Here is a 26500-nt window from a genome sequence, read left to right as displayed (position 1 = left end):
TTTCTGCCACCTCTAGCATTTCAGACTGGATTTCTTGCTCTTTGCATTGTTACTTTCAATTTTTAGTGAATATGGGAAAGCCTCAAGCAAAGTAGAGACAATATTAGTAGGTCAGTCTTTTCACATGGGCAAAATAATGTTTGTCATTCTTGGATTTTTTTGAGAAATAATTTATATGTTACTTTCAGGTGAGTAATACAATAAATCAATATACGTGTACATATGATGAAAATAATAATCATAGTCTAGATAAAATCCCTCACCTCTTGTGGTTTCAAATTGTTTTCTCTTTTATTCTTGTGATGAGAAATTTTCATATCTATCTTAAAAGCTTTCAAATATGCAATACACTATACTTAACTATCATCAACAGGCTGTAGAGGATATGTTCAGGACCATTAATCTGCTCTGAGTTTGGGGTTCTTATTTTCAGATTCCACATATAGATTATAATATATAGTGTTCCTTTCTCTGTCTAATCTATTCCATGTGGCATCATGCCTCGGGGCCCATTCATGTTAAGAATACCAAGTCTTCTTTCTTCCTATGATAGAATAAAAATATTCCACAAGTGTACATACCACAGTTTCTTTATTCATAATAAATCAGTGGACACATTGGTTGCTTCCATAACTTGGTCATTGTGAATAATGCTGTGATAAAATGGGGTGCAGATAGATCTTCAAATTCAGTTTTTCAGTTTCTTAGTTTTTCAGTAAATGCTCAGAGTGAAGTCGCTGGATTATAGGGCATCTTTGTTTTAAAATTACTTACTGGAATCTGTACACCGTTCTCCTTAATAGTTGTACTCATTTACAGTCTCACCAAATCCCTTTTCTCCAAATCCTCACCAAAATTTATTTCTTGCTCTTCTTTGTTTTTCTTATGATAGTTCTCTGACTGGTGGGAAGTGATGTCTCAGTGTGGCTCTGATTTGCATTTCTCTGATCAGTGATGTTGAGCACATTTTTATAGACTTGGTGGCTATGGATGTGTATTATTTATTATTTGGGGAAATGTCTATTCAGATGCTCTGTCAAATTATCGGTTTTTAAGGGGGCCTCCAAAGTTGTTCTCAAGAGACCTGGAGGTGGGCAATGGGTTCCTTTCACAGTCAGTTAGATGGTAGTTTAAAGCAAGGCCTGAGGTTTTGGTGCTACTATCTGGATTAGCAAATTTTATCTCGGAGGTTATGCAACAAAACCTAGTCTGAATTCATAACATAAAAATTATGGACTCCTTCAATGTCATGAGATAAGGAGCACCAAAGAGATAGTAAAGGGGTTATGTTTGCCTTATACATAGCCGACTTGAGTGAAATAGATCCCCAGTACTACATGTGGACCCCTGCCAGGACTGACTCCTAGATACAGAGCCAAGAACTTTAGGTGGGTAGGGCAGGGCATGGATATATACCACTTGCATATATTTAGGACTTATGGGTTTGATTTGTTGACTCTGATGATAGAAAAAGTCAGATGCGTCCAGTTTACCTTAAGGAGACGAATAAATGACTTGTTACACAAAATGAAAATTACTGTCCAGTTATAAATACACATTGGAAAGCAATGGTGCATTAGTATCTTCACTCAGGAAAACATGATTTAATTTTTCAAGAGTTTCTGTAGAATCATTACATTTTTAGTAATTTTACATAATTATCACTAATTATTCCTCTATACAAATATCTTTATTCCTCTATACAAATTTCTTTATTCATAATACATCAGTGGACACATTGGTTGCCTCCATAACTTGGTCTCAATGGAAGCAATATATAAATATATATATATTTATATAAATCTATATGAGATGATAAGATGTCACGTGGCCACGAATGCAGCCGCACACTTCCAGGAGCTGAGTGTGATAATCTCTGGATCCTGGCGGTTGTTGGGGTTACACGGCAGTTGGTGGGTGTAACTGTCTAGTTAATGGCAGGTCCAGTCCCAAACCGTGCAGGTTTGGAGATGTCAGCCCCGGGTCCCACACACCTGGGTTCCTCTGCCAGTTCTTTTATGCGTGAGGCTCATCCAAGTATGTGGAGAGTGGTCCCAGCATGGCCTTGGCTGGGGCCCGGAGGTCTTCAGCTGTTGGGCCCTGGTGAGGACAGTCAGGCACAGGGTAGAAGACTCTGCCTTGTTCTCTCCCGGGAGCTGAGTGTGATAATCTCTGGATCCTGGCCATTGTTGGGGTTACACGGCAGTTGGTGGGTGTAACTGTCTAGTTACTGGCAGGTCTCATTCCTACTTTGGACAAACTGGCAGGCTACCGAATGTAACCTGCCCACATGGCAGAGTCTGGCAAACTCCCCGTGGCATACCCAATATGCCAAATACCAGTAACAATGAAGGGTCTCATTCTCCTAACTCTGAAAGAGCCTTGAATATGGCACTTTTTAAAAAAATCTCAGGGCTAGGATGAAGGAGACGTTACTGGGGCCTGCTCGAGACAATCGACGAATAACAGGATGGATGTGATTGTGATAAATCTATATATTTATATTTATAAATATATAAATATATGTGTGTGTATATATATTTCACAAACTGGTCTTTAGACACAGTTGATCAGTACTTCCATTTTTATATGGACTCATTATCTCAGCTCTGCCTAATCTGCCTAATTTGGGGTGCTGACCCCAAATCTGGTGGTGGTGACAATTTCTTCAACCCCCATCTTCTATTAGGTTATACCCCAAAGGTTTTTCATATCTATAAAACACAAAGCCAGGAGTGGGTTTCCAGCATTTGTTCATGGCATTTACAACTGATCCACTCAGAAAAGTAGAGAAGTTCTTCTATAATGTTCTCACTAGAGAAATCAGCAGCAATGCTGCCTTCTACTCTTCATATAACCTTTAATGTTAGGGTTTGAAAATACCACACTCGTTGCTGGCTCACAACTTATTTTGCCACCAGGATTTTATTAGAGGAAAAGTAAAAAGCTTTTGTTGAAAGATTAGGATAGATGGTTGGAAATTTTTGCTATAGTTTTGTATTACTTCTTCTTGGGAATACCTGGAAAATGGTTCCAGAGATCATCAGAGAGGGGATAAGGCTGCTATCAGACCAAGAAGAATTCCCTTGTTCATAGTGACTCAGGGCACTGAATAGGCTGTCCCCAGGAGTGTGAGTCCTGACAAAGCAGTTCTCAGCCATCCTGGGGTTAAAGCATGGGGGTTAAAGATCCAGGTATGGACAGGGAGTGGTTCCAAATTTTCTTTCTGTCTTAGTTTTTTTTCAGTATTTCAGAGGGAGCTGAGGTCTCCCAGAATACAGAGGCTAAATTCCTGTGCTCTGGTTTCTTTACCCTCAGCACCCTCAATAGTTTTTCTAAGAGATAAGGACCACTTTGTTTATATTCTTGCCTATTCAAGTCCACTTTACTTTCTAGCTAGATTAAATTTGCATTAACTCATGCATTCTCCTCAGATGAAAGGATGGTTAAAACAGCACATTAGACATTAATGCATTCTATTGCTCATAACCGTAGCAGAATTAATGTTCCCAAATGATGTAGCATATTGCTATCATGATTTACTAAAATCCACACATGTTAAAAAATACTGTCTTTCAATTTTTTCACTTTTTTAGTTCAATAAGAAAAAAGAAATTTCTGCAGGCTAGATGACTTAGAAATCCCAGCTGTTGATCAACAGCTTTTCTGCTCAACGTTACTAGGTTTCATTGTGGTCCTAGTGCCTGAGCTCCTGTGTGCAGGTTGTTCTCACTTGTACACCTAGCAACCCTTAGCACTAACTTGAAAGATTACCCAGACAGGGAAATCTGGCATTTATAAATATGCTTCCCAAAATGTGTTGGATGAACTCTCATTCAGAAGGAAAGAAACAGGGGCCAGGGAGATAGCACAAAGACTTAGGTACTTGCCTTGCATGGAGCCAACTCAGGTTAGATTCTTCAGTACTGCATAAAGACCCTCAAAAATGCAAGGAATGATTCCTGAGAAAAGAGCCAGGATAAGGCCTGAGCACTGGAGTTTGGCTCCAAAATAAAGCAAAACAAAACGGAAGTGGGAAGCAAAACAGCTTCTCCATTTTGGAGGTACAGGCTTAGGGCTACATGGGATCACATGGCCCCAGGAAGCAAGGGGTTCTCCTCCAGCTTCAACTATGGCCATTCCCTGGAGTACTTACACCAGGGAAATGAGCAGATATTGTACTGGAGCTTCTCCATCCCTCCTCTGGAGAATGGCTCACCAAGACACAGGAGATGCCAACACTGATTTCAAAAGAACTCCACATGAATGAAATCTTATAGTAATCTTAAATCTTACAGTAATCTTAAACTGAATGGTACAGTTATGAACCCATTTTTCTGTAGACAGATATTATCTAGTTTGTTGCAATGAATAAAGCTAGGAGTATTATTAAATATGATTTTTAAAGATATTTTCAAGGATCTTTGAAAAATACTGAGGAAGAATTTCACAGGTCACACATACTAGCATAAGCATGCGTATGAGCTGCTGTAGATAGGAGATATAGATAACTTTTACATATTGATTGGTTCACTGCATATAACATGCAAGCAAAGCACGAAGTAAATCATGTTTACTGAGCAAATAGATATTCATATCAATGCGTTTAATATTGTCAATAGCCTAAGCTATCGCTATTTCACTTTCAGGTGAGGGAACAAGACTCAGAAGACTAAGTTACTGCGTATCTGGGCATCCAGACGATGTTCCTAAATCTGTTGAACTCCAAAGTTCACTGTTTTAGTTCTAGAACAATGAACCAGTTCTTAGATGGGCTGTGTCAGCTTCGTTGTTTCTGTGACCTTGTACATCTGAACAGAGGGGTTTCATGGTTGATGTGGGAGTTGCAAGGAAGATACTGTCAAGGGTGGCAGGGAAGATACTGTCAAGGTGTATCCTGCCAAGCAGATGTTTTGTTGACAAAGTCCAAGCGCGGTGACTGGGAGCCAAGTCCTTACAGGTGAGCCCCAAGTCCGCTGCTCCGTTGACTCCACCCTCCAGCCCCGCGGGGATTACTGCCCTGAGACTGCTTCACCAGGAGTGAAGTGGTTGCAGGGAACTGCGCTAAATTTAACACTTTTTCTGGGCCCCTTTGGTGGTGGTGGGGTCTCATCTTACATTATACCACAATCGTGTCCTTGATGGGAAGCAAACACAGCTGCAGGAAATGAATACATACAAAAATCCGTGTTCACAGGTAGGCATCGCTTCAAGGACAAAACCCTAGAAAGAATCCAAAGTCATCCAAGCGGAATGCGAATGAGCTACGAAATAAATACACACACGCTGGAGTCATCTACAGCCCCGAACCTAGCTCGGGGTGCGCCCCTGCCTCCCTCCCCTCCAGCGGCGCGCGGCCCGGCCGGCAGCTGCGCTCACCTGGGCATGCGCGTCGCCGGCCGCCGGGACCCGGGTAGCAACAAGGCCACGCGGAGCCGCGCAGCCAATCGGCGCGCGAGGGGCGGGGCTTCGCGGCGGGGCGGGGCGGCGGCGGCTTCCGGCAATAATCCCCGCGGGGCGTCAGGTGCGACCGGGCGCTGCAGGTGCGGACGGCGGCGTCCGTGCCAGGTAGGGACGGGGTCGGCCTCGCCGCGGCCGGGCTGCGCCCCTGCACCCCACCCGCGACCCCGCCGCGGCCTCCGGGTGGCCCCCGCCCGCCCCCGCCGCGCTGTCCCTCCGCCCACGGGGCCTGCTCCGCCCGTGTCCGCGGTGTCCGGCCCCCGCCGTGTCCGCGGGTGTCCGGCCCCCGCCCTGTCCCGGGGTCGCTCGGCCCCTTGCGTGTCCAGGGGTGTCAGGCCCCGCCCTGCCCCGGGTATCGCCCCTGTCCGGGGGTCGCTCGGCCCCCGCCCTTTCCCGGGGATCGCCCCTGTGCCAGGGTCGCCCGGCCCCGCCCTGCCCCGGGGATCGCCCCTGCCCCGGGTATAGCTCCTGTCCGGGGTCTCTCGGCCCCCGCCTTGTCCCGGGGTCGCCCGGCCCCGCCCTGTCCCGGGTATCGCCCCCATCCGGGGTCGCTCGGACCCCGCCCGTGTTCCGGGGTGTCGCTCGCCCGCACCCTGGGGTCGCCCGTCCCTCGCTGGGCCCTGGGGTCTCCGGGCACCCGCCCCCGCCCCGCTCCAGCCCGGGCGCCGCTGGTCACTCTCCTCCCTCCTTGCTCCTGCAGGGGCACTTGTGGCCCTGCCGCTGTCCTTCCTCTAGGCTGCTGGCACAGCCCACCGCGGCCTGCGCTCCGTCCTGCCCTGCGGGTCCAAACCGCTTTCCTGGCCTCGTCCCTGCCTTTTCCTTAGGCCTCGTCGGAGAAGGGGGGGTTTCTAGGAGTCTTCGCTCCCCATCCCCCTGCTTATTTGTTTGTTTGTTCATTTATTTTGCATATTCTCCTTTCCCAAAGATTTGCCTTGTTTTGTTTTGATTTGGGGCCACACCCAGCAATGCTCAGAGGTTACCCCTGAGTCTCCTGAATCCACTCTGAAATCACTCCTAGCAGACTTGGGGGGCCATATGGGATACCCCAGATCTAGCCTGGGCCGACTCTGGGCAAAGCAAGAGGTCTGTCTGCTGCACCCGCTGTCTCCAGCCCCTTCCTCTCATTTCTTCATTAGATGTATTTTTTTTTATTTTTATTTTTTTTTATAATTTGAGGGCATAGTAGACCCCCCCTCCCCCACCCTACTTGAGTTGCCTCCAGCTCAGTGCTGAAAGTCACTCCTGGCTGTGCTCGGGGACCATGTGGTGCCGTGGAGCAAACCCGGGCCTCCTGCATGCGAAGCCCGTGTGCCAGCCGTTGAGATCCTTGATTTGCCATTTCTGGATGAAAACCTGGCAGCTTATGAACCATATATTGTTGTTTGGGCCACACCCGGCACTGCTCAGTGCTTTCTCTCCTCCCTCAGCTCAGGGATCACTCCTGGTGCTGCTCAGGAGGCCATTTGGACTACCCAGCATTGGGTTCAGGTTGTCCGAGTGCAAGGCAAATGCCCTCCTCACTGTGAGCCATATTCTTGTTTGACTCTAGATAAGGAAAACAGTTTTTAAAAGTCTAGTGCGTTGTGAGCTGGAGCAGTGGTACAGTGGGTAAGGGGTTTGCCTTCTAGGTTTGATCTCTGACACTCCATTTGGTCCCTGAGCCCCACCAGGAGTGATCCCTGAACACAGTTGGTTGTGGCAAACTATATATATATATATATACATATATATATGTATATATATATACATATATATATATATATGCCCAGCACTTTTCAAAATACAGGACCAGGCATTGTACCTTATTCTATGACATATGAGCTTCCATGAAAAACATTTTTCAGAATTTGTAATGAAAAGCATGAAATAAAAAGGGAAAGAATGTTTCTTTACTAACCCCTCTCTGATCCCGAAACATTTTATGATTGTTTTCATTTTAACTTCCTTGCTTATTTGTACTGTGTATAACTCTAGTTCTTGCTCCACATTTAGCAGTTTGATTGTTTTTAATGAAGGCCTTATAAGTCCTTAAAGCTTGTTACTCCATTTCCTTTTCATCTAGCTTGAAAACAAGTAACAAAATTCATGTAATTCTTGAAAATGTGTCCGTTTAGTTTCCTGTCCTGTTTGCCCGTCTGTTTATTTAGATGGGTGATGACTTTAGAGCATGCCTGGTGATATCTATTATTATGGTTGAACTGTGTTAAAAGCTCATGATTTTATGTCAGTTTTCGTAGGGTGTTGAGGAGTTGCTGTATACAAATAGTGATGGAGCATGAACCCTGAAGAGATGTTTCATGAGAATGAGAGAAACTTCTCTCCCTTTTTGGAGAGACTTTGGGATTACTAGAATTAGAACCAGAATTAGTTCTAGAATTCTCGTAGAACTAGAATTAGAACTATCCCTACTAAAACATTAGGCCTACAAACTGGAATAATAGCATTCCCTATTTGTTAGGCTAGTGTTTAACTAAAAGATTAAAGGTAAAGGTAAAGGCCCTCCCGTTGATCGTCGATTTGCTCGAGCGGGCCCAGTAACGTCTCCATTGGAGACTTTGTTGTTACTGTGTCTGGCATATCGAATACTCTCGGTAGCTTGCCGGGCTCTCCAATTAAGTGAGATAATACACCTGAGTAATGCATAACACCACTGAACTCTAATAAATGTTTGCTGTTACCATTAATTAACAAGAGCATGTTTGTTGAAGGAAAGTTTCACGATCTGATGTTTCATGCCTGGATTTTTCATCAGAGTAAACTTGTGACACCCTTTCTCCTGTTCTTCCCTCCTCGCTCCCCAGTGCCCTGCATATAAATAAGAGATGAAGGGAAGATGTCCAGTAGTGACTCCTTGACATAAAAATGCACGTAGATTTGCAAGTAGATTTTCCCCTGAATAGCTGGTCATTGGAAAATTTTTCATACATACTAAACAATTTTCAGGAGTAATTTCTACTTTCAGAGCCATACCCAGGGGTACTCAGGGTTTACTCCTCGCTCTGTTTGGGGTCACTCTTGACAGTACTTGGGGTGCCAAAGACTCAAACCGTGGCTGCAGCTGTTCAGGCACAGGTAAGGCAAGTATCTAATAACTCCTCAGCAGCAGTTTCTTCTTATATTTAAATATTTGGAATTCTCAAGGTAACGTAATTGAAATTTATAAAATACTGATAGTTCTGGGCTAGAGAGAACAGCAGGCAGAGCACTTGCTTTGCACAGGGCAACCCCAGTTCCATCGCTGGCACTCCATAGGGTCCCCCACGTCCTGCCAGGATGATCCTCAAGCACAGAGCCAGGAGTAAGCCCTGACCATAGTTTTTACAGCCCCCAAACAAATAAAACCCCTAGTAGTTCTCATTGTCAGAACAGATGAATTCCCATTAAAATTATGGGTTGTCACTTCAAAACTTTGCTAACATTTTTTGTGGTTTACCAAGTTGATACCTCAGGTTGGGAGAATTTTTTTATTTTTGGGCCACATCTGGCAGAGCTCATGATTACTTCTGGCTCTGTGTTCAGGATTCACTCCTGGTGGGGCTTAGGGAACCTTCTGGATTGCACAGGTCGGCACCATGTAAGCCAAACACCCTATCAGCTGTACTATGGCTCCTGAAAATTTGAATCGCAAGTTTTTCAAATTGTTCTCCTCCTATCCCAGAGGATTGGTGGGGAGGGGCAGTGTTTTGTTTTTACTGTTGTCCATAATAACTCAATCTCTAGGATCTCCTCTTTAATTCATGAACACATGGGTTTTACTTTGAAAATAAAACTCCATTATGGTCCAAAAAGTAGCACTAGTTGTTCATCAATTTGCTTGAGTGGGCCCAGTAATGTCTCCATTGTGAGACTTGTTGTTACTGTGTTTGACATATCAGATACGTCACGGGGAGCTTGCCAGGCTTTGCCATGTGGGTGAGATACTCTCGGTAGCTTGCTGGGCTCTCCGAGAGGGGTGGAGGAATCGAACCCGGGTTGACCAGGTCGGCCGCGTGCAAGGCAAGCACCCTACCCGCTGAGCTATCGCTCCAACCCTTACAATATGACAAACACATAGAGTATACAAATTCACAGAGAAACAAATCTTTTCCTCCGTATTGGAAATTAAAAGCAAAAACTTGGAACAAACATCTAGGCCAGGAGATAGTATGGGAATTAAGATATTTGCTGCATGTGGCTGACCATGGTGCGACCCCTAACACCATATATGGGTCTCCAAGCACTACCAGGAGTGATCCTGATGACCACCACGTATGCCCCAAGTGCCCCCCTCAAAAATTAAAAGTCATATTTGAAAAGATACCGTTTTATTAATTGTTTAGAAGCATTTCACTACTTTCAGCCCTTGGAAATAAAAACACTTAGCAGTTGAGAAATTCAAGCCAAACTCTAGTGCTTTCTCATGGTGCTGTTTTGAATGAATTAATGAATGAACTGTACAAATGAATCATGTAGAGTTTGCGTGGTTGCAAAAGAATTCCCTATGGGGCACACCTAACTGAATCTTGACTGAAAATGCTGCCCAAGTACTCTAGGGATTGCCTGTGAATCCTGAATCAAGATGTTAAGTGGAGAGCGGGCATAGTGTTGAAGTAGAGAAGGACAATCTTCGTATCATCAAATTCTTAAGTAGTTGGGGCTGGAGCAGTAGAAGAGTGGATAGGGCATTTGCTTTGCAGGAGGCTGACCTGGGTTCAGTTCCCAGACTCCATACGGTCCCCTGCACTTCCAGGAGTAATTCTTGAGTACAGAACCAGGAGTAACCCTTTGCATTGCCGGGTGTGACCTCAAAATCAAATAAATAAATTAATTAAATTAAAAAATCATTAACTAGTTTGCTGAGGAGACATGTTCAGAGAAGGGTCTGTCCCCCAATGAGCTGTTCCTTTTGTCTCCGTTCTCCTTTTCAGTCTATCCTACAGGCCCAGGAAGATCACCCACAAACAGCACTGTTTATGTTCCCACGTTTGGTGAAGAACCATTCAGTACTCAGGTGGCATCTGGCAGTACTGAGTGGGGAGATGTACAATGCAAGGGATCCAACTCAGGGCCTCACACATGCCAGACATGTGTGTTCTACTCCTTTGAGCTATTGCCCTTGTCCTTTCATTTCTTTTCTTAAACATGTAATTCTGACTCTACAGTTTCAGTATGATATTGAGAAATCCTTTTGCAGATGTCAGGGTTCTAAAATAATTTTTCTTGGGGATAGAGCTATGGTACAGCATGTGGGGCTCTTGTCTTTCATGCAGGCAACTGCGTTCGATCCTGAGCACCCCATATGGTCCCTTGAGCCCCATTAGGAGTGACACCTGAGTACAGAGCCAGGGGTAAGCCCTGAGTACTGACCAGTGTGACCCCTCCCCCTAAAAAATTAATTTTCTTTATATATTTTTTATGAAATAAAATTTGCCTTTGAGCATCATCTACTACATTATGCATCTGCCCTTTTTATAAGGCCTATTCTCTGGCTTATATCTGAAGTTTTATGGAAATTAAAAAGTAGATGCATACTATGTATTGACAGCCTTAGTTCTCTGAGTGGGCTGCACATGGAAGTGCTTTTGAACTTGAGAGTTTGTACTATTGTAAAACAAGTCTATAAAATAAAGCTCATGGGCCTGGAGCAATAGCACAGGTAGGGTGTTTGCCTTGCACTACTCCGACCTGGGTTTGATTGCTGAGTCTGACCCAAAAAGAAAAAAAAAGAATTTCTAAAACATTAATATGTGGAAAGATGTGTTTTGATTACAAGTTTAACAAGATTCTGAGATCCTCTTGGTTTTTGATTTTGGGTTTTGCTTTTTTTTGAATTCTGAGATCCTCTCGCTGGAAAATCATTTCATCATACATATGGTGAAATTGACCAAGAATATTGTGGAGGATTTGTATTATATATAAATCCTTCAGAATTGTTTTCTCTATCTAAAATTGATGTACATGTCGACTTAATAACCCATTTTCATTAATATAAATATATTTGGTAGATGGCATTTGAATATTGCCGTCTCTTGTGTGCTCTAAGATACTGTATATCAGTGAAATAATTCAGTTCTTATGCAATTATTAAAATACATTCATCAGTTTGCTCAAGCGGGCCCAGTAACGTCTCCATCGTGAGACTTGTTACTGTGTTTGGCATATCGAATACGTCACGGGTAACTTGCCAGGCTTTTCCGTGTGGGTGAGATACTCTTGATAGTTTGCTGGGCTCTCCGAGAGGGCGGAGGAATCAAACCCAGCTTGGCTGGGTCTGCTGCGTGCAAGGCAAACACCCTACCACTGTGCTATCGCTCCATTACCTATTTCTATGATAATTATTTTTATCACACCTAGTGATCCTACAGGGCTATTCCCAGCTCTGTGCTGAGTAATTCACTCCTAGCAGTGTTCCAGGAATTATATAGTGCACCAGATTGAACTGTGGCCTCCTGCATGCAACGTGTATGTTCAGAGTGTTGAACTCTCTCTCTTGCCCACCCATACTAGTTTTGGTGCGTTACCAGCAGTCTTTGTGGCTAAACTCAATGTATACATTTCAGGTCTTACAATGCTAACTTTATATCTTTTCCCTGTCAATCCCTTCTCAAGACGCACTCTTGACTTCCTGTTCCTTTTCCGTTTCCTTTCTTGACTGGTCTTCGTCCACTTGTCTTTTAAATGTCATTGTCTCTTCATGTACTTTAATTGATCCTACCCTTTCCCCCACTCTGTTCTCCATACTAGCACTCCTGAGGCTTTGATTGTTGAATGCTGATGATTTTCCTGTCCTGCTCCCCAGATCTCTCTTGAGTCAAGGATCTCTGCTTACATCCATTCGGTGTTTATTTTGCTCCCATTGTGCGTTAGGCATTGCTCAGTTGGGATACAGAAATTGAACAAGACATTCCATGCTCTTGGAGGAACATAAACATCAAGTACACAATATTTTCAGATGGCACTTACAGCTTATATAAGTCAAATAAAGGCAGAGGGGCTGGTGGCCATGGCCTTGAGGAAAGAGAGGGAGATCAGGGAAACCTTTGGGGGGGGGGGGTCCTGACAGGTTTGGGGTTCTGGGGATTGAACCCTGGTCAGCTGCATGCAAGGCAAGTGCACTACCTGCTGTACTATCTGTCACTGCAGCTTCAAATCATCAGATTTATGAAGGTAATAATTCAAGTCTTGCTGTCTCAAGTAATAATTTGTGATCCTGTTACCTCATAAATTGCCTGTCATCACACGCATGTTCTCTATCTAAAATTGATGTACATGTCAATGTTGAGGGAAACTCAACCCGCCGCCCTGCGAGGACAGCCAGGCGCAGGTATACATAGTAATGTTAAGTGTATAATTTTAAAACATAGAAAATGGTAAACAGTTGAGTTACTTGTCAATTAAATAAGAAAATTATTTCTTTTTAAATTGACAATGGTGCCATCGTCAATATGTGCCATGGTCACATTTAGGATAAAAAATGTAATTTTCTCATCCCAAAAGTGTCTTTCTATAATCAGTTCACCCCTCCACTTTCTACAAACTAACATTCTGCTTCATTTCGTTGTAAGCTTGTTCTTTTCTAAATTTTTACAGAAATGGAATTATACAGTATACAGTGTTGGTGTTTATCTTTTGTCATTTAGGATACTGGATTTGGGATTTTATCATAAACACGCATGTCTAGCACTCACATCCACTCTCCTACCGTTGCCTACAGCACAGTCCGGCTCTTTTCGTTTGAAAATGCGCTCCTTTTTCTCCCCTCCAGCGACTCCCACACCCTCTTGTACTGTGAACGTCAACCATATTGAACCACTTCAGTGGCTGAACAAGAATGTTTCACATTATTTGCTTCTAATTTTGGGTACAGAGAGTTTTCTCTGAAGTACTGTTCCTTGGTTGTTTTTGTTTTTAACTCCCGGACTCTTCCTCGTTCTTCAGGGTAGCCCAGATCAACTCACCATTTTACTTCCATTGCTTCTGTATTAAGGTGCAGCGAACATTTAAGTCATCTAAGCAGATGTTTTATCAATGACTTTACTTTTTACAAAATGAACAAAAGATTTATATGAAAAGAACCTTTGTTTTGGTTTTGGACCCATACCTAGAGGTACTCCGGCCTTCCTCCTGGCTCTATGCTCAGGGATCATCCCGGCAGGCTTGGGGAACCACATGTGGTACCGGGGATCAAACCCAGGTTGCCATGTGTGAGGCAGGTGCCCTGCCCATTGTACTATTTATTCAGCCGTGAAAAGAACTTTTGTCAATCACATATATGTTTTTAACAAAAATCAACTTTTTCTAGGTGAACAATGCCGTTTTTGGGCCAGGACTGGAGATCTCCCGGGTGGAGTTGGATTAAAACAGAAGATGGCTGGAAGCGGTGTGAGTCCTGGGGCCGGGGACTGGAGAGTGAGGACAGCCAGCGTGACGTCAGCCACAACATGTGAGTGCCCCTTTCGTGCCTCTCAGCGCCGCACTTTCTACATCTTGTCTGTAGCTCTCTCTGTTCTTCAGGTCAGTGACTGAAGAAAAACCACACAAGGCTGTGTTAAGACTGTTACTAAAGGACTGAGACCATAGATTGTGAGGGCCCACCTTTGACTGAAAGCGTTCAATCCTCACAGTAACTTGAGAGAATGGGTATTGTTTTTTTCCCACATTATACCTATGAGCCTAATGAAATTAAGTCAAGTTTTGGTGGCAAATGTCAGAGTCCCTCCTATATTAACAGTGACTTACACGGAACTCTATTTTTTCCTTTCAAAAACCAGAGTAGGAGTAGTGAGTCCGGGGGTAGAATGGCATTCTCTCCTAGGATTGCAATCCTAGGAATGCAGGCAAAGGAGGGCAGGCTTCTTTGCCCTTCCCAGAGGTGAACTGTGTTTGCACCCCGGTCGATTCTTTGGGTAGGAGAGGTGGTCCATGGGTCTCCTCGGAAGACTCTAGCTTCGTGGGAATTGGAGCTTGGTCCCACCCATGAGCCCTGTGTCTAGAGGTGAGAGGAGGTGTGGACACCAGCAGAGTCTGACTGTGCTTCGTAGCTGACAGAATCCACCATGGGATGCTTGAACCTTGGCAGCGCAGGACCTCTGCACCTGCACAACTTTTTCTTCTGTGTATCTGGGTCTAGTTATTGACTTACCATATATTTTTATTTCCCATTGGCATGATTATCAACTGTTTTTAACTGATGGATCGCTGGTTTCTGACAGATGTTTGTAGCTTTAGGGGGGAGACTGGTTTGGCAGTGTTAGAAGCAGAAATTAATTTTATATGTTATGTTAGTAAAGAGAACACAATTTTTGTTAAAATAATATTATGGCATTTCCCTGTGGTTCTTATTTTTTTAATAATTGTCTATTGGTGATTTATGTAAGGTTAGTGACTACATATGGTATATATAGTTAATGTTTATGTTAAGGCTATTTAAAAGTTTATTTAACTGCAAGTTTTATGGCAAGTTATTTACGTGTGTAATACATCTAGAAATGTTAGGGACCTACATTTACGCCCAGCGTCCACTAATGAATATAAAGATTATCAAAGTCTGTGTTTAAGGGTAAATAGCTTACAAATGTGAGCTTTAAAAAGCTGGGATGCATGAAATACACTGCTACTTCTTAAGAGATTTTCATGATTTGAGTTTGTTGTTTTGGGGTTTTCTTTGTTTTTTGTTTTTGCTCATTTCCTTTGTCCCACATCTGGAAAGTCTAGTAATTAACGTTTCCTGTATGCAGCAAACAGAGCACTCAAACAGACTCGTCTCTGCACCTCTCGCATCTCTCTCACCGAGTATCCGCATTCAGACCTATCGTGAAGCCCTTCCAATCCTTCCAGTCAATAAGCATCACCAACAGAAGTTTCCCTACACTGGGCAGTGGGAGGTCAAGGGGGATCTGTGTCCTCTTACACAAAGAAGGTGGTGGTGGTGTGGGGCAGGAGGGGGTGGTCTTTGTCCTGTCTTTGTCCACACAGAGGAGCCCACACTGAAGCCACTGTGCACCCTCACCATTAGGTGGAGTAAAAGTACATGGAACAACAAGCCCTCCTCTATGCGTTGTCTTCAACTTAATCAACTTTCTTCGTCTTTCTTTTTTTTCCTTTTTAGATCAAACCCAGTGATGCACAGGGGTTACTCCTGGCTCTACACTCAGGAGTTACTCCTGGTGGTGCTGGGGGACCATATGGGATGCTGGGAATCAAACCCGGGTTGGCCGCGTGCAAGGCAAATAGGCAAATGCCCTGCCTGCTGTGCTATCGCTCCAGCCCCCTATCTTTCTTTTTTTTTTTGTCTGCTCCTACCCAAATGCATATCCAGATGTGTGGCAGAGGCTAAGAGTGGTGTAGAGCTACTGCAAGCACCAGATATTTCTTTCCCTGGAAGGTAAAGCAGTTTACCATTGAATCTGAAATTTGATAAAGAGGGTGACCTGTATACAACTTCTATATGGGACCAGAGTGATAGTCCAGAGGGTAAGGTGCTTGCCTTGCATGTGGTCAACCTGGTTTCAATCCCCAGCATCGATTATGGTCCCCTGCGCCCTGCCAGGAGTTATCCCCGAACATAGAGCCAGAAGTAATCCCTGAGCATCACCATTTGTGATCTAAAAACCAAACGCACACACACATATGTATACAACACATATATGTATACATATATACATGTGTATGTATATATATATGTGTATGTGTGTGTGTATATATATAATCACTATATGAAATGGCTTTGTCTAGCTATGCTTGCAATTGTTTGATTTAGATGATCTTTCTAGGATTGTAAAACATTTTGTAAAAATTTAAATGGCTATGATGTTAATTCTATATTTATAAGTAGAAATGAAAATAGAAAACTGTCAAATATGTCTCTGCTTCTGACCCACTCAAGGATTGAGAATTAAGAGGAAATAGCTGAAAAGTTACGCAGTCAACAGTTGAGTGAGGGTCAAGCAGTGTATTCTTTGAATCTTGACTCAGCTGCTCTTCCAAGCAATATTCCTGAGACTGTGGTGGCTAATGATAATGAAGCAAGAATCAGCCCCTGTTTTCGATGCTTATTCTTCATTTTAAAAAATGCCTGCATTATAGAGTCATTTTCTGTAGTGCCAGTTTGTGCAGAAGCTCATCCTGAACCTCATCTAGGGAGACTCCCCTGATGCTGGGGTGCACAGTGGGAGCGGCTGGATGGGCCAGTGCGAAGAGCATGGGGGTGAGTGAAGAAGAGCTTGGTCAGGAGAAGCAGCTGGGGAAGGACAGTGGCGACTGGGTCAGCCGTAGGGCAGTGACTGAGGGGACATGTGGTAGGGGACCCCCCGGGCCCTCATTACTCTTACCATTGTTGTTGCACTCAGAGTATGTTGGGTGACAGAGAGTATGACTTTAAAAAGAAATTTTTTTCCAATTTATTTAGACACCCTGGTTTACAAAGTTGTTCACAAGATATTTGTTGTTGTAGGTATTCAGTATTCCAGTACCAGTCCACCACCAGTGTGACCTTCCTTCCACATTGTTTCCATTTTCTGAATTGCTCCCCGAAGCCTGTCCCCTTAGCGGGCCCAAAATAATTTATTTTATATTGCTTTCGTACAACTATATAAATGGCTAAAGGACTTACCAGAAATACTTCAGAAAAAGAACATTTATGAAAATTATTCTTTCCCACCACGGAGATATGTTTACTCAGCCCCTGTTTACTAGGCTGTCGCTGCTAGCAGAGCCTTCTAGGTTAATGTTTTTGTTTGTTGAGCTTAGTTTGCGTCTGTGTTACTTCCTATCTGATGTGGTTGTTCCTTCTGGGAGGTCAGTATTATAAAGTTTGTAGTTGTCATGAGGCTGTTCCAGAATATCTGACTGGGAAGTTCAGTTCAATATTTAATTCTGTGGAACTCACTTCTGAGGTGATGGAGCACAGAGCACTTAGTAGAACTGTGTGAGGCCAGGCTCTAGCTCTGGCACTGGACTGAGATGCTTCCAGGTGGGGAGTTATGTGAGCTGGTCTCACCAAGAAGGTGGGAGCCAAGGGGTCCTCCCCGTAGTCCCACCCTGGGAGATGTCCAGAGGGTGTCTACAGACAGGCATGGGTGCCTGATGGGAATGCTGGAGCAGGTGCCCCTCCCACCCCAGTCCAATCTGTGAGGATGCAGGGTTGGCTGTCGGCGACCTGTGTCCTCCTCCCTGTCTACAGAGACAGACACGCTGCTTCGTGAGAGAAGAGTGGGTCGCCTTTCCCCTTTCTCACGGCATCAGCTACTCCCACTTGAGGCTCTACCGCCCTCACCTCTACCCAGCATTGAGCTGTCAGGCGTGAGTGCATCCAGCACCCGAGTGAGCCGCTCCCAAAGGCTACATGTTGCCCACACCCCTGTGCACTCTCTGGAACAGCCTCCTGAGTCCCTTGTGAGGGAGGTGCCTTGTCTGGCCCTTGTGTGGAGCATCTTTCAGGAGGCACCGTGTCCCCCAGTGCAGGTATGTGGGAGCAGGTGTCAGGATGTCATGGTGAATAAGAGTCTGGGTGTGGCACACGGGCATGTGCCCCATCCCCCCTGGGGAACTTGGGTGTCCAGCTGCCCATCGAGACCATGTCACTGCTCACCACCTGAGGACGCAGAGTCGCCTGATGTTCACTGTTATTCTGCACTAGGTACGTTCCCAGCATCACGGTGTGAGGCCTAAGTGTTCCTGTGTCCTCTCAGCACTTGCATCTGGTCTGCTTTTGTGCCCAAGGAGCCCAATGGCTGTGTGGGGGCATCACCTTGCTTTAATTGGCCTTTCTCGTTCATTTAGTCTGTATTTTAAACCTAATAGAATGAGAACAGCTGACAGTGGCGACAGCAAAAACTTGTCTTTTCCCTTGCTTAAAATACTTTGGGAAAGCAAACAAGTTTTTTTTTTCTGAAAGTAGATTTTTCCCTTGTTGAAGGAAACCAGGTGCGAGGCTTGTGTGCAGGGTCCCTGAGCCTGGCTGGGAGATTGGGCAGCCACACAGGCGCTGCCCATATAACCCAGAGGCACATTTGCAAGACTTTTTATCCAACCCCCACCCCTGCACCACTGTCCCCTCTTTCTCCACCAGCTACCATACCCCCCCCCACACACACACCCGGCTTCAGGAAACTTTCCACTTCTCCTCTGACATGTCTATGGTTGTTAGTGAGGAAAGCTGAAAGCCATTAGATTTGAAAGCTTTTGAATGAATGCGAGACACACCCGGGTTCAGCCAGTTCCCAGGGACTGCTGTTACTTAATGCCCGCCTCTGCATCCTGCGTTGTTTGTGTTTCAGAATGCACTTTCCCCTGTCTCGATGATTTACAACTATTGCCAGTGCTGTTTAACTCTGTTCCGACAGTGACAAATAGATTCATTTGGCGAATTCCGCTGTTTTTATGAAAGGTGAATGCTGTTTCGTGGAAAGGATCTCCTGTACAATTTTCTTGTCAGAACAGATGATGGGAAAATAAGCCACACACTTCTGGGTTCTGAGCATATCCTACGTACTTCTAGCAAGGTCCCTCCCTGTAGCCCCGTTCCCTGCCAAGTAGCCCAGTGTGCTGAGAGAGAAAGCTCTGTGTATGTTTGATTTTGAAGGGGTGGGTTGCTGTTTAGGAGGAAGAAGTTTCTTTCAGGATAATATATTCAAGTTGTTGTTTCTTACAGTTTTATTTCCTGATTTTGAAAAAAGAAAAAAAAGATAAGAAGGAAGAAATAATAGGGAAAACTTTTAATTAAGTGTACTACATGGAAGAATGAATTGTTTTATTTCGTGAACTTCTGTTAAGTGCCTTAATAGCATTATTTGGTTGATAAGTAAAGATTGCAATAGTAATGATACAATTATTATTACAATTAAGTCTTTGGTAAACAGACATGTATATTTCGTTAACATCAGACCACAGACCTGCAGAACATTAGCCAGTAGAGTATCATATTGTAATTATTGTAATTATCATATTGTAACTTTAATTCCTTTTCAAAGTATTTATAGTTTTCTTGATAATAGGTTTTAGTAAAGCATTTTGACGGCAGAAGCTACTGTGGTTGAGCAGACCAAAATTCTTGGGAGATCAAAAAACTTTTCTACTGGTTCTGCTTGTGTATCTAAATTAATTAATGTTGTTATTTTAAATTCATGTATTGATGCTTTGAAAATTAACGGGATACTTTCAGAATTTAACACAGTTTTTCTTTTGCTCCCCTGAATTGCAAACCAAATATTTTACATTGTTGGAAAAATAGAAGCCAAATACAGACCTTCCTGTAAACCATTTTAATAAAAATGTGTTTTATTTCAGTATCTTCAATAGTGAAGATGAAGAAATAGTCAATAATGAAGAGCATGAATACTCATCCAAAAAGAGAAAGAAGGATCATTTTAGAAATGAAACAAATACTCAATGTAAGGTCATTTTTGTTGTTAATTTTGTGGCACTTTTGTTGACTGTTCTCATTTGCTTTGGCAGTGCTGTTCTGAAATAAGAGGGGAATGGATTGGGATACTCTGTGTTCAGCGTCTGCTCTAACTCCGTGGCCAAACTGCTTGTAGCATAACCATCTTTTTAAGATCTGCAAAAACTAAACAGAAGGCATAGAGCTCTCAGAACATTCCATGCATCTGAGTGACAGAGCCATCGGTTCAGATCATCAGCTCACTCCTGACCAGTAAGCCCACACTGTGAGAAGTCCTGCTTCTGACTTCGGTGTGTAGGTGTGGTCAGAGCTGGACCAGGAAACGGCAGAGGGGACCAATCTCTGCAGGGTTGATAAGTAAAGATTGCAATAGTAATGATACAGCCACTTGCTATTAAGAATTGCAGAACGTTTTCCATCTAATCATTAAGCAGTGCCCTGTGGATAAAGAAGTGATCCTGGGTCTTAAGCTTGGGGATTTGAATTGTGTGAAAAATATTATTTAAAGGGCTAGATAGTGTAGGGTTGAGGAACATGTCTTGCATGCTACTGATCCTGGGTCAATCCCACCACCACATATGGTCCACCAGGAGGGATTCCTGAGCACAGAATCAGGAATAAGCTCCGAGCACCATCAGATGTGGCCCAAGTCAGCCTACCACACTGCCTCCAAAAAAAGTCATTTAAATGAAGCTGCATAAAGTCAATAAAAGAGTAGGATTGGGAGGGGTGCCCACCAATGCTTAGGGCTCATATGTAACTCTGCACTCAGGGAACACTCTTCATGTACACAGGGGCCATATGGGGTGCTGGCATCAAAGCCATGTAGGCTGTGTGCAAGGCAAGTGGCTTTGCCACTATTCCATCTCTCTGTCACCAAAGAATAGGACTTTTTACTAGTGTGCAGAAGAATGTATTAATAATTGCTGTGTAATGCAGATTTTATTCTAAGTTACTTGGACTTGGCATTATCTTCAGTCATTTTTTTCATGTGAAAATATTTCAGGACCTCTCATGTTAGAAAATAAAGCAGTTCTATTTACGGTTGACAAGTAAAACATCTCCTTTGTATGAGAAGTCAGATCGTTGTATTAGCAATACAGCTATTGAAACATCTTTAAGTGCTTCCTTCAAAAAGGATTCTCCAGATTTTAAACACAAAGTTCATTTTTATTCTAGGTTTTTATCGTGAAAAATGGATCTATGTTCATAAAGAAAGCACAAGAGAAGTAAGTCTTTTCTTATACATGAACGCCTCTTACATTATTTCAGTTGAATGTGTAATATCACACTAAATCATTTTGCAGTAGCAGATCTGTAACACACTTCAACAGATGAATCATGTGATGGGGTCTTCGAGTCTTGCATATGTGTGTCTGTGGTGGTTGCTGCCCCTGGAATGAATCAGAACAAGCATGGACCCTAGACTGGGTATGACATTATTTCCCTAGCTCCTGTACTCAGGGCCATGCCCAAGCCTTGTGTGGGGCACTTGTGTGCACTTTACTTTCTCATGCAGAGTGGCTGCCGGGACTGTGTTGAGGTTTGAGTCAGGGGCATGGACTGAACCTTTGCTCCAGTCCTTTGCCAAATCCTAGGCATTTTATGAACCACAAAACTGTCAGTTCAACTTCCAACTGTGTTTCCTCTGTATTTGCATTATTTTGTGGCAGGTGGGGAAAAATAATTTTAGAAGTAGTTGTTTTGTATGTATTATGTTACATTCCAGAATATTCATAATGGATGTCCTAAAACTGGCCAGAAATTTAAAAATTAAATTCTGAGAAACAGATTGCCAGAAATTTAAAAATTAAATTCTGAGATAGAAAACTTCCTTTGCCTACTTGGTTGTAGTTATGGTTAAATTGTTAAATGAGTGTGGAATGCTCTAATATTTCACATACCCTCTTTGACAACATTAGAAGATTGCTTGGCAGAGTTCACCAAGTTTGAGCTTATGTAAGGCTGTTAAATAATTCATTCGCTCTGTTGCCACACGATACAAAACAGATCCAATTTAGGCCAGTGAGTCTGCAGGGATGTTCCAGGGATCCAAGGAATAAGGGTGCAGCTGGGAACCAAAACAGGCCTTACCCCCTGCATCTTGGCTGCATGGGGACCCCTGCTGCTCTCTTGTCTCCTGAGTCCCCATCTGGCTGCCTGCCCCTGAGCTCTCCAGGATTGGGCGTGCCGTGCTTAGCTCTGTGAATCAGATTCCATTTCCCCAAATAAGTTATAAGAGAGGTGTCTATGCAGCAGCAGTAGAATTCTGTTCGCTGAGAAGATAGGAATGAAGGTGGAAATATCAGTGGGGTCCTTTTGAATCGTCATCCGTACTTAGCTAACTTCTGCCTTTCCCACAGCTCCCAGGAAAGGGTTTCTCACACAGTAAAAATATATGCTAAGCGTTGAAATGAGTGTGTTTCACTGACTCACAGACACAGACACACAGTCTAGGCACAGAAGCACACTAGCTTTGTGGGGGAATTTTCATCCACGAGGGAGTGTTTCCATCCTGCCCCTCATGGCCTCCTGTTAGAATTTTCATATCCTCATCTCCATGACTGTCCCCACGCTCTGTGCCAGCATCTCTTGGTAGTCTGTACCTTTCAGACTAAAAGAATTTGCAGTAACTCCATAGTTCTCCTGTGCAAATCCATGCGATTCAGTGTAGAAAGCAGGAAAAGAGTCTGACATAGAATAGTACTTTTTTGACTCTGAAAACATTTACTCAGTCTTTGGGTCTTAGGACCAGACTCTTGAATTTGGGTTTAGACATTCACGCTCCAGCACCATCTCACACACACACCCCTCCCCCGCCCCACTCTGTGAGCTTCCCAAAAGCTGGTGACCTGGGCCTTGACTCCACCACCAATATCAGGACACCCTTTAGCCTAGTAGTGGTGGGGGGAGGGGTGTGTGTGTCTCTGGAGACGCCAAGCTTCAGCAGATCTGCCCAGTGCGTATTCAGTCCCCCAGCTTGGATAGATCATTGTTTTATGATTTTAGGCTTAGCTTTTTCCTGACCCCAAATGTGTCCCAGGAAAAGGAACCAAGGTAACCCTTGTCTTTGTCATCTATCAGCAAGGGAGAAGAAACATCAGTGTCCAGTGTCTAGGTTACATGGAATAATTCAGCATTGCTGCCACTTACTTAACTCTGCTCATCTAAGTGTCAAAGACATTGTAAGAGCAGCAGATGCCCTTGGCCAACATTAAAATAATTTTGCACAGATTCATTGGTATTAGCTGTCAGTTCATTGTGGCTAATCGACAGATTCCATGAATTCTGACTGTTCTGAGTGCTTTCCAGCGACACGGCTACTGCACTTTGGGAGAAGCTTTTAATCGCTTAGACTTCTCAAGCGCAATTCAGGACATCCGAAGGTTCAATTACGTGGTCAAAGTAAGTATTTTAAAAGCTTCTTGGATGACACTATTAAATAACTGTTTTGAAGCATGTAGATATGAAATATTTATTTCGTTCTGGTTTGGGGGTCATATCCAGTGTTGTTCAGGTTTTACTCCTTGTTATGTGCTCAGGAGTCATTCCTGGTGGGGCTCGGGGGACTATCTAGAATGCCAGAGATTGATTCCAGGTTGGTCACATGTGAGGCAAACACCCTCCCCACTAGACTGTTGTTCCAACCCCAAGTGCGAAACTATTTAAGATCTTACATGCGCTGGCAGCTATACAAAGCAGAGCCTGTGTGCTGTGCGTGACTTGCGGATGAGATCAGGAGGGACCTGGTCGTGAATCTGTCCATGGTGACACCAGCTCACTGCTCCTGTCATGTGCACCCTGAGTGGTTTCCCCAAGTCTCGCAGGAGGAAACGTGCTGCTCATTCTGTGTTGTTTTAGAGATAGGAATTTTGGGCAGAGTTTTCCCTGAGGTTTTCAAAGGCTATTTAATGGAGGGAGAGTGAGCTAGTGGAACACAGGAGTCTCCACAAAGAAGAGCTCTGTAAATAAATCGCGCTCGTGTATCTATTGCTAGAAGAAATTTTCATCTTGCCCTGCATTCAAGAAGAAAGGGTTTGGGCCATGACTCTGGTATTTACCTTCATTCTCTTACACAATTTTAAGAGCTCATCTGAGGAGTGATCATTTGGGGCTGGTAAGAGCTCTGTGGAGCTATGGAGGCGCTCTCCTTATGATGGCTTGCAAGCATCCTCCAGTGCTTTTGGGAGGATGGAGACTGGGGCTCTGAAGCATTGTGAGCCTGAGGCAACCTGCATGCACCCATTGGAGTTCTCAGGGCCTCTCCTTGAGTGCTTTTGGTTCTGTAAGCTGGCTGGATCAGAGGTGAGTTCCCAAGAGCTTCTGAGTGCTCAGGTGGGCCTCACATCTGTACCATTAGGGCTTCTTAGGTAGAGCCCAGATACGGGCTGGAAGGGCCAGGAGGGAGGGAGGGACTGGGACCAGCCTGCCGGTCCATGCTCCCATCCCCACTTGTGACACTCTGGTGCAAAGCTGACCTTCCCCTGTCTGCATCCGGCTTCCTCCCTGTGGCAGGATAGAGAGAAGAGCTGTTCTGTGTCTGCATGTAGCACCACCACCTGTCCCACTCTTGGGGAAGCTCCTCTTCTGAACTGCTCTGGGAAGGTCTCGGCTCTCTGCCACGTCAGGACTTGGCTGTTACGTCTCCCCCCCCACCCCGGGTGTGGGGGAGGGGGAGGCCTTTGTATCAAGAGCTTGGAAAGTTGAACATTCCTATGGAAGTGCCTGTTGCCTCGTGGGAGGAGATGGGCCCTTTGCGTGCTGCTTGTTTTTCTGGGTCACATAGAATAAGACATCCAGAGTGCTCTGCTCAGTGTTTTGTACGTCCACACAACAGCAACCTTGAGAAGCATCTCTGCGCCCCGCAGGGAGGGCATTGGGACTCCTGCATTCAGGAATCAGGCCAAGCCCCTTTTGCCGCTGGACTCTCCATGCTTCAGACTCCTGCAGGGTTCACTTGGCCCTCCACCCTCAGGTTTCTAAGTAGCCTCCTGTGCCAGGTGGGCTCTAGCATTTCACCCCTGACTCGGGGTGGCAGGAGGCCCTTCCAATCCCTGGTTCTAGTGCCTGCCTCTTCTGAAACACAGACAGGCAAACTGCAGACTCTGCTGGCTTTGTCAATGGCCCCCATGCCCAGGCCTTGGTTTGGAGCCTCCACCTCTGCTGTCTCTGCTGTTTCCTGCTCCTTCCCACCACCCCAGGAGAACCTCTCCCCAGTGCTTCACCTGTGCCAGGAAAAGTCCTGCACCACTGGGCAAGCTGCTGCCAGCACTGGCCGTACTCATATGGGCGCACTCCCTGCTCAGGAGCGCAGGGTGCTCCTGCAGGCTTGCTGAGAAGGTGATTTTTGTGAATGCTCAGTTATCCCTATAGTGCCTTGTCAATGTCATTGAATAGCTAGACATAAGAAATGTAGGCTGTATCAGTAATGCCTGCTCTACTGGCCGCATGTCTCTTGATGCATTCAGTAATATTTTTCCTAAGAATTTACATGAGGAAAAACAGTAGTTTGTATTTGGCTGTAAAACTCATCTTCAAAAAAATTAACCATTTAGGGGCTGGAGTGATAGCACAGCGGGTAGGGCGTTAGCCTTGCACGCAGCCGACATGGCCGACACAGGTTCGATTCCCAGCATCCCATATGGTCCCCTGAGCACCGCCAGGAGCAATTCCTGAGTGCATGAGCCAGGAGTAACCCCTGAGCATCGCCGGGTGTGACCCAAAAAGAAAAAAAAAAAAAATTAACCATTTAAAATCGAGATTCATCAATAATTGCTCCAGGCCAGTGTTCAATCATATATTGTTTCAATGTTAAGAAGCGTCCGTTTGGACCCGTGTTTGCTCATCTGTCCCAGTCCACGTTGCCCTTCTGGTGTGCACAGAGCAACCAGGTGGGCTCTGGGGGGCACTTGCCCCTGCCCTCTGTGAGTCTATATTTCAACAGCCAGGTAGCCCTTGTACCCTCTGCAAGCAGAGAATGAAAACGGTGTCTGTGGGGCAGGTAGGGTACTTCCCTTGCACGCGGCCGACCCAGGTTCTCTCCCTGGCATCCCATATGGTTCCCAGAGCACTGCGAGGACAATTTCTGAGTGCAGAACCAGGAGTAACCCCTGAGCATACTGGGTATGTGGCCCCCAAACAAAACAAAACAAACCCACTTTGTCCGGATGATGTTAGGAAACCGGCTCAACTAGATCTGGAGGTGGGGTGGGGGTGGGGGCAGTGTTAGGCCCCGAGTTCCTCCTGACAGAACATCCATGCTAGAACATGCCTCACACTTGAATGCTTCTCCGGGACCGTTTACCCTGAATTTATGAAAATAAATTTATTTACCCCAAATAGACCCTGGACATGTTAGGGACATCTGGGATGGGAATCGTCTGTCCAAGGGAGTGGGCCACCGCCCACCATGGTCCCTGAGCGGTCCCTGCAGCACATCCTGGCCTCTCTACTGCAGGGCCTGGGAGTGTCCACTGGCTGCCAAGGGGAGAAGGGAGGGAAAGAGCATGAGTGATATGTAGAAAAGAGTCTTGACCTCACAGGCCCCCTCTCCAAGGGAGCAGTCCAGGGGCCTGACGATGGGAGGAAAGGTGGTGTCTGGCCTGTTTCCTCCATGCCCTCCGTAGAGCCGGAGCAGGAAATGTCTGAGCAAAGGGCTGG

At 44.9% G+C, this 26500-nt stretch overlaps 1 protein-coding gene across 1 annotated transcript in view; it reads left to right on the top strand.

Annotated features, from left to right (window-relative positions):
* The first annotated feature begins 5466 nt into the window (after positions 1-5466).
* The window catches only part of FBXO25 (F-box protein 25), a 33644-nt gene continuing 12610 nt past the window's right edge, over positions 5467-26500 (top strand). Inside the window, exons 1-5 of the mRNA XM_056114078.1 lie at positions 5467-5568; positions 13742-13882; positions 19726-19829; positions 21020-21069; positions 23153-23245. Coding sequence (XP_055970053.1) covers positions 13749-13882; positions 19726-19829; positions 21020-21069; positions 23153-23245 — 381 coding nt within the window. The 5' untranslated portion in view covers positions 5467-5568; positions 13742-13748. The remainder of the gene's footprint in view (positions 5569-13741; positions 13883-19725; positions 19830-21019; positions 21070-23152; positions 23246-26500) is intronic.

This window comes from Sorex fumeus, unplaced genomic scaffold (genome assembly GCF_029834395.1).
Source record: "Sorex fumeus unplaced genomic scaffold, SorFum_2.1 ptg000024l, whole genome shotgun sequence".
NCBI lineage: Eukaryota > Metazoa > Chordata > Mammalia > Eulipotyphla > Soricidae > Sorex > Sorex fumeus.
Note: the sequence above shows the minus strand (reverse complement) of the source record. Positions and strands in the feature narration are given on the sequence as shown.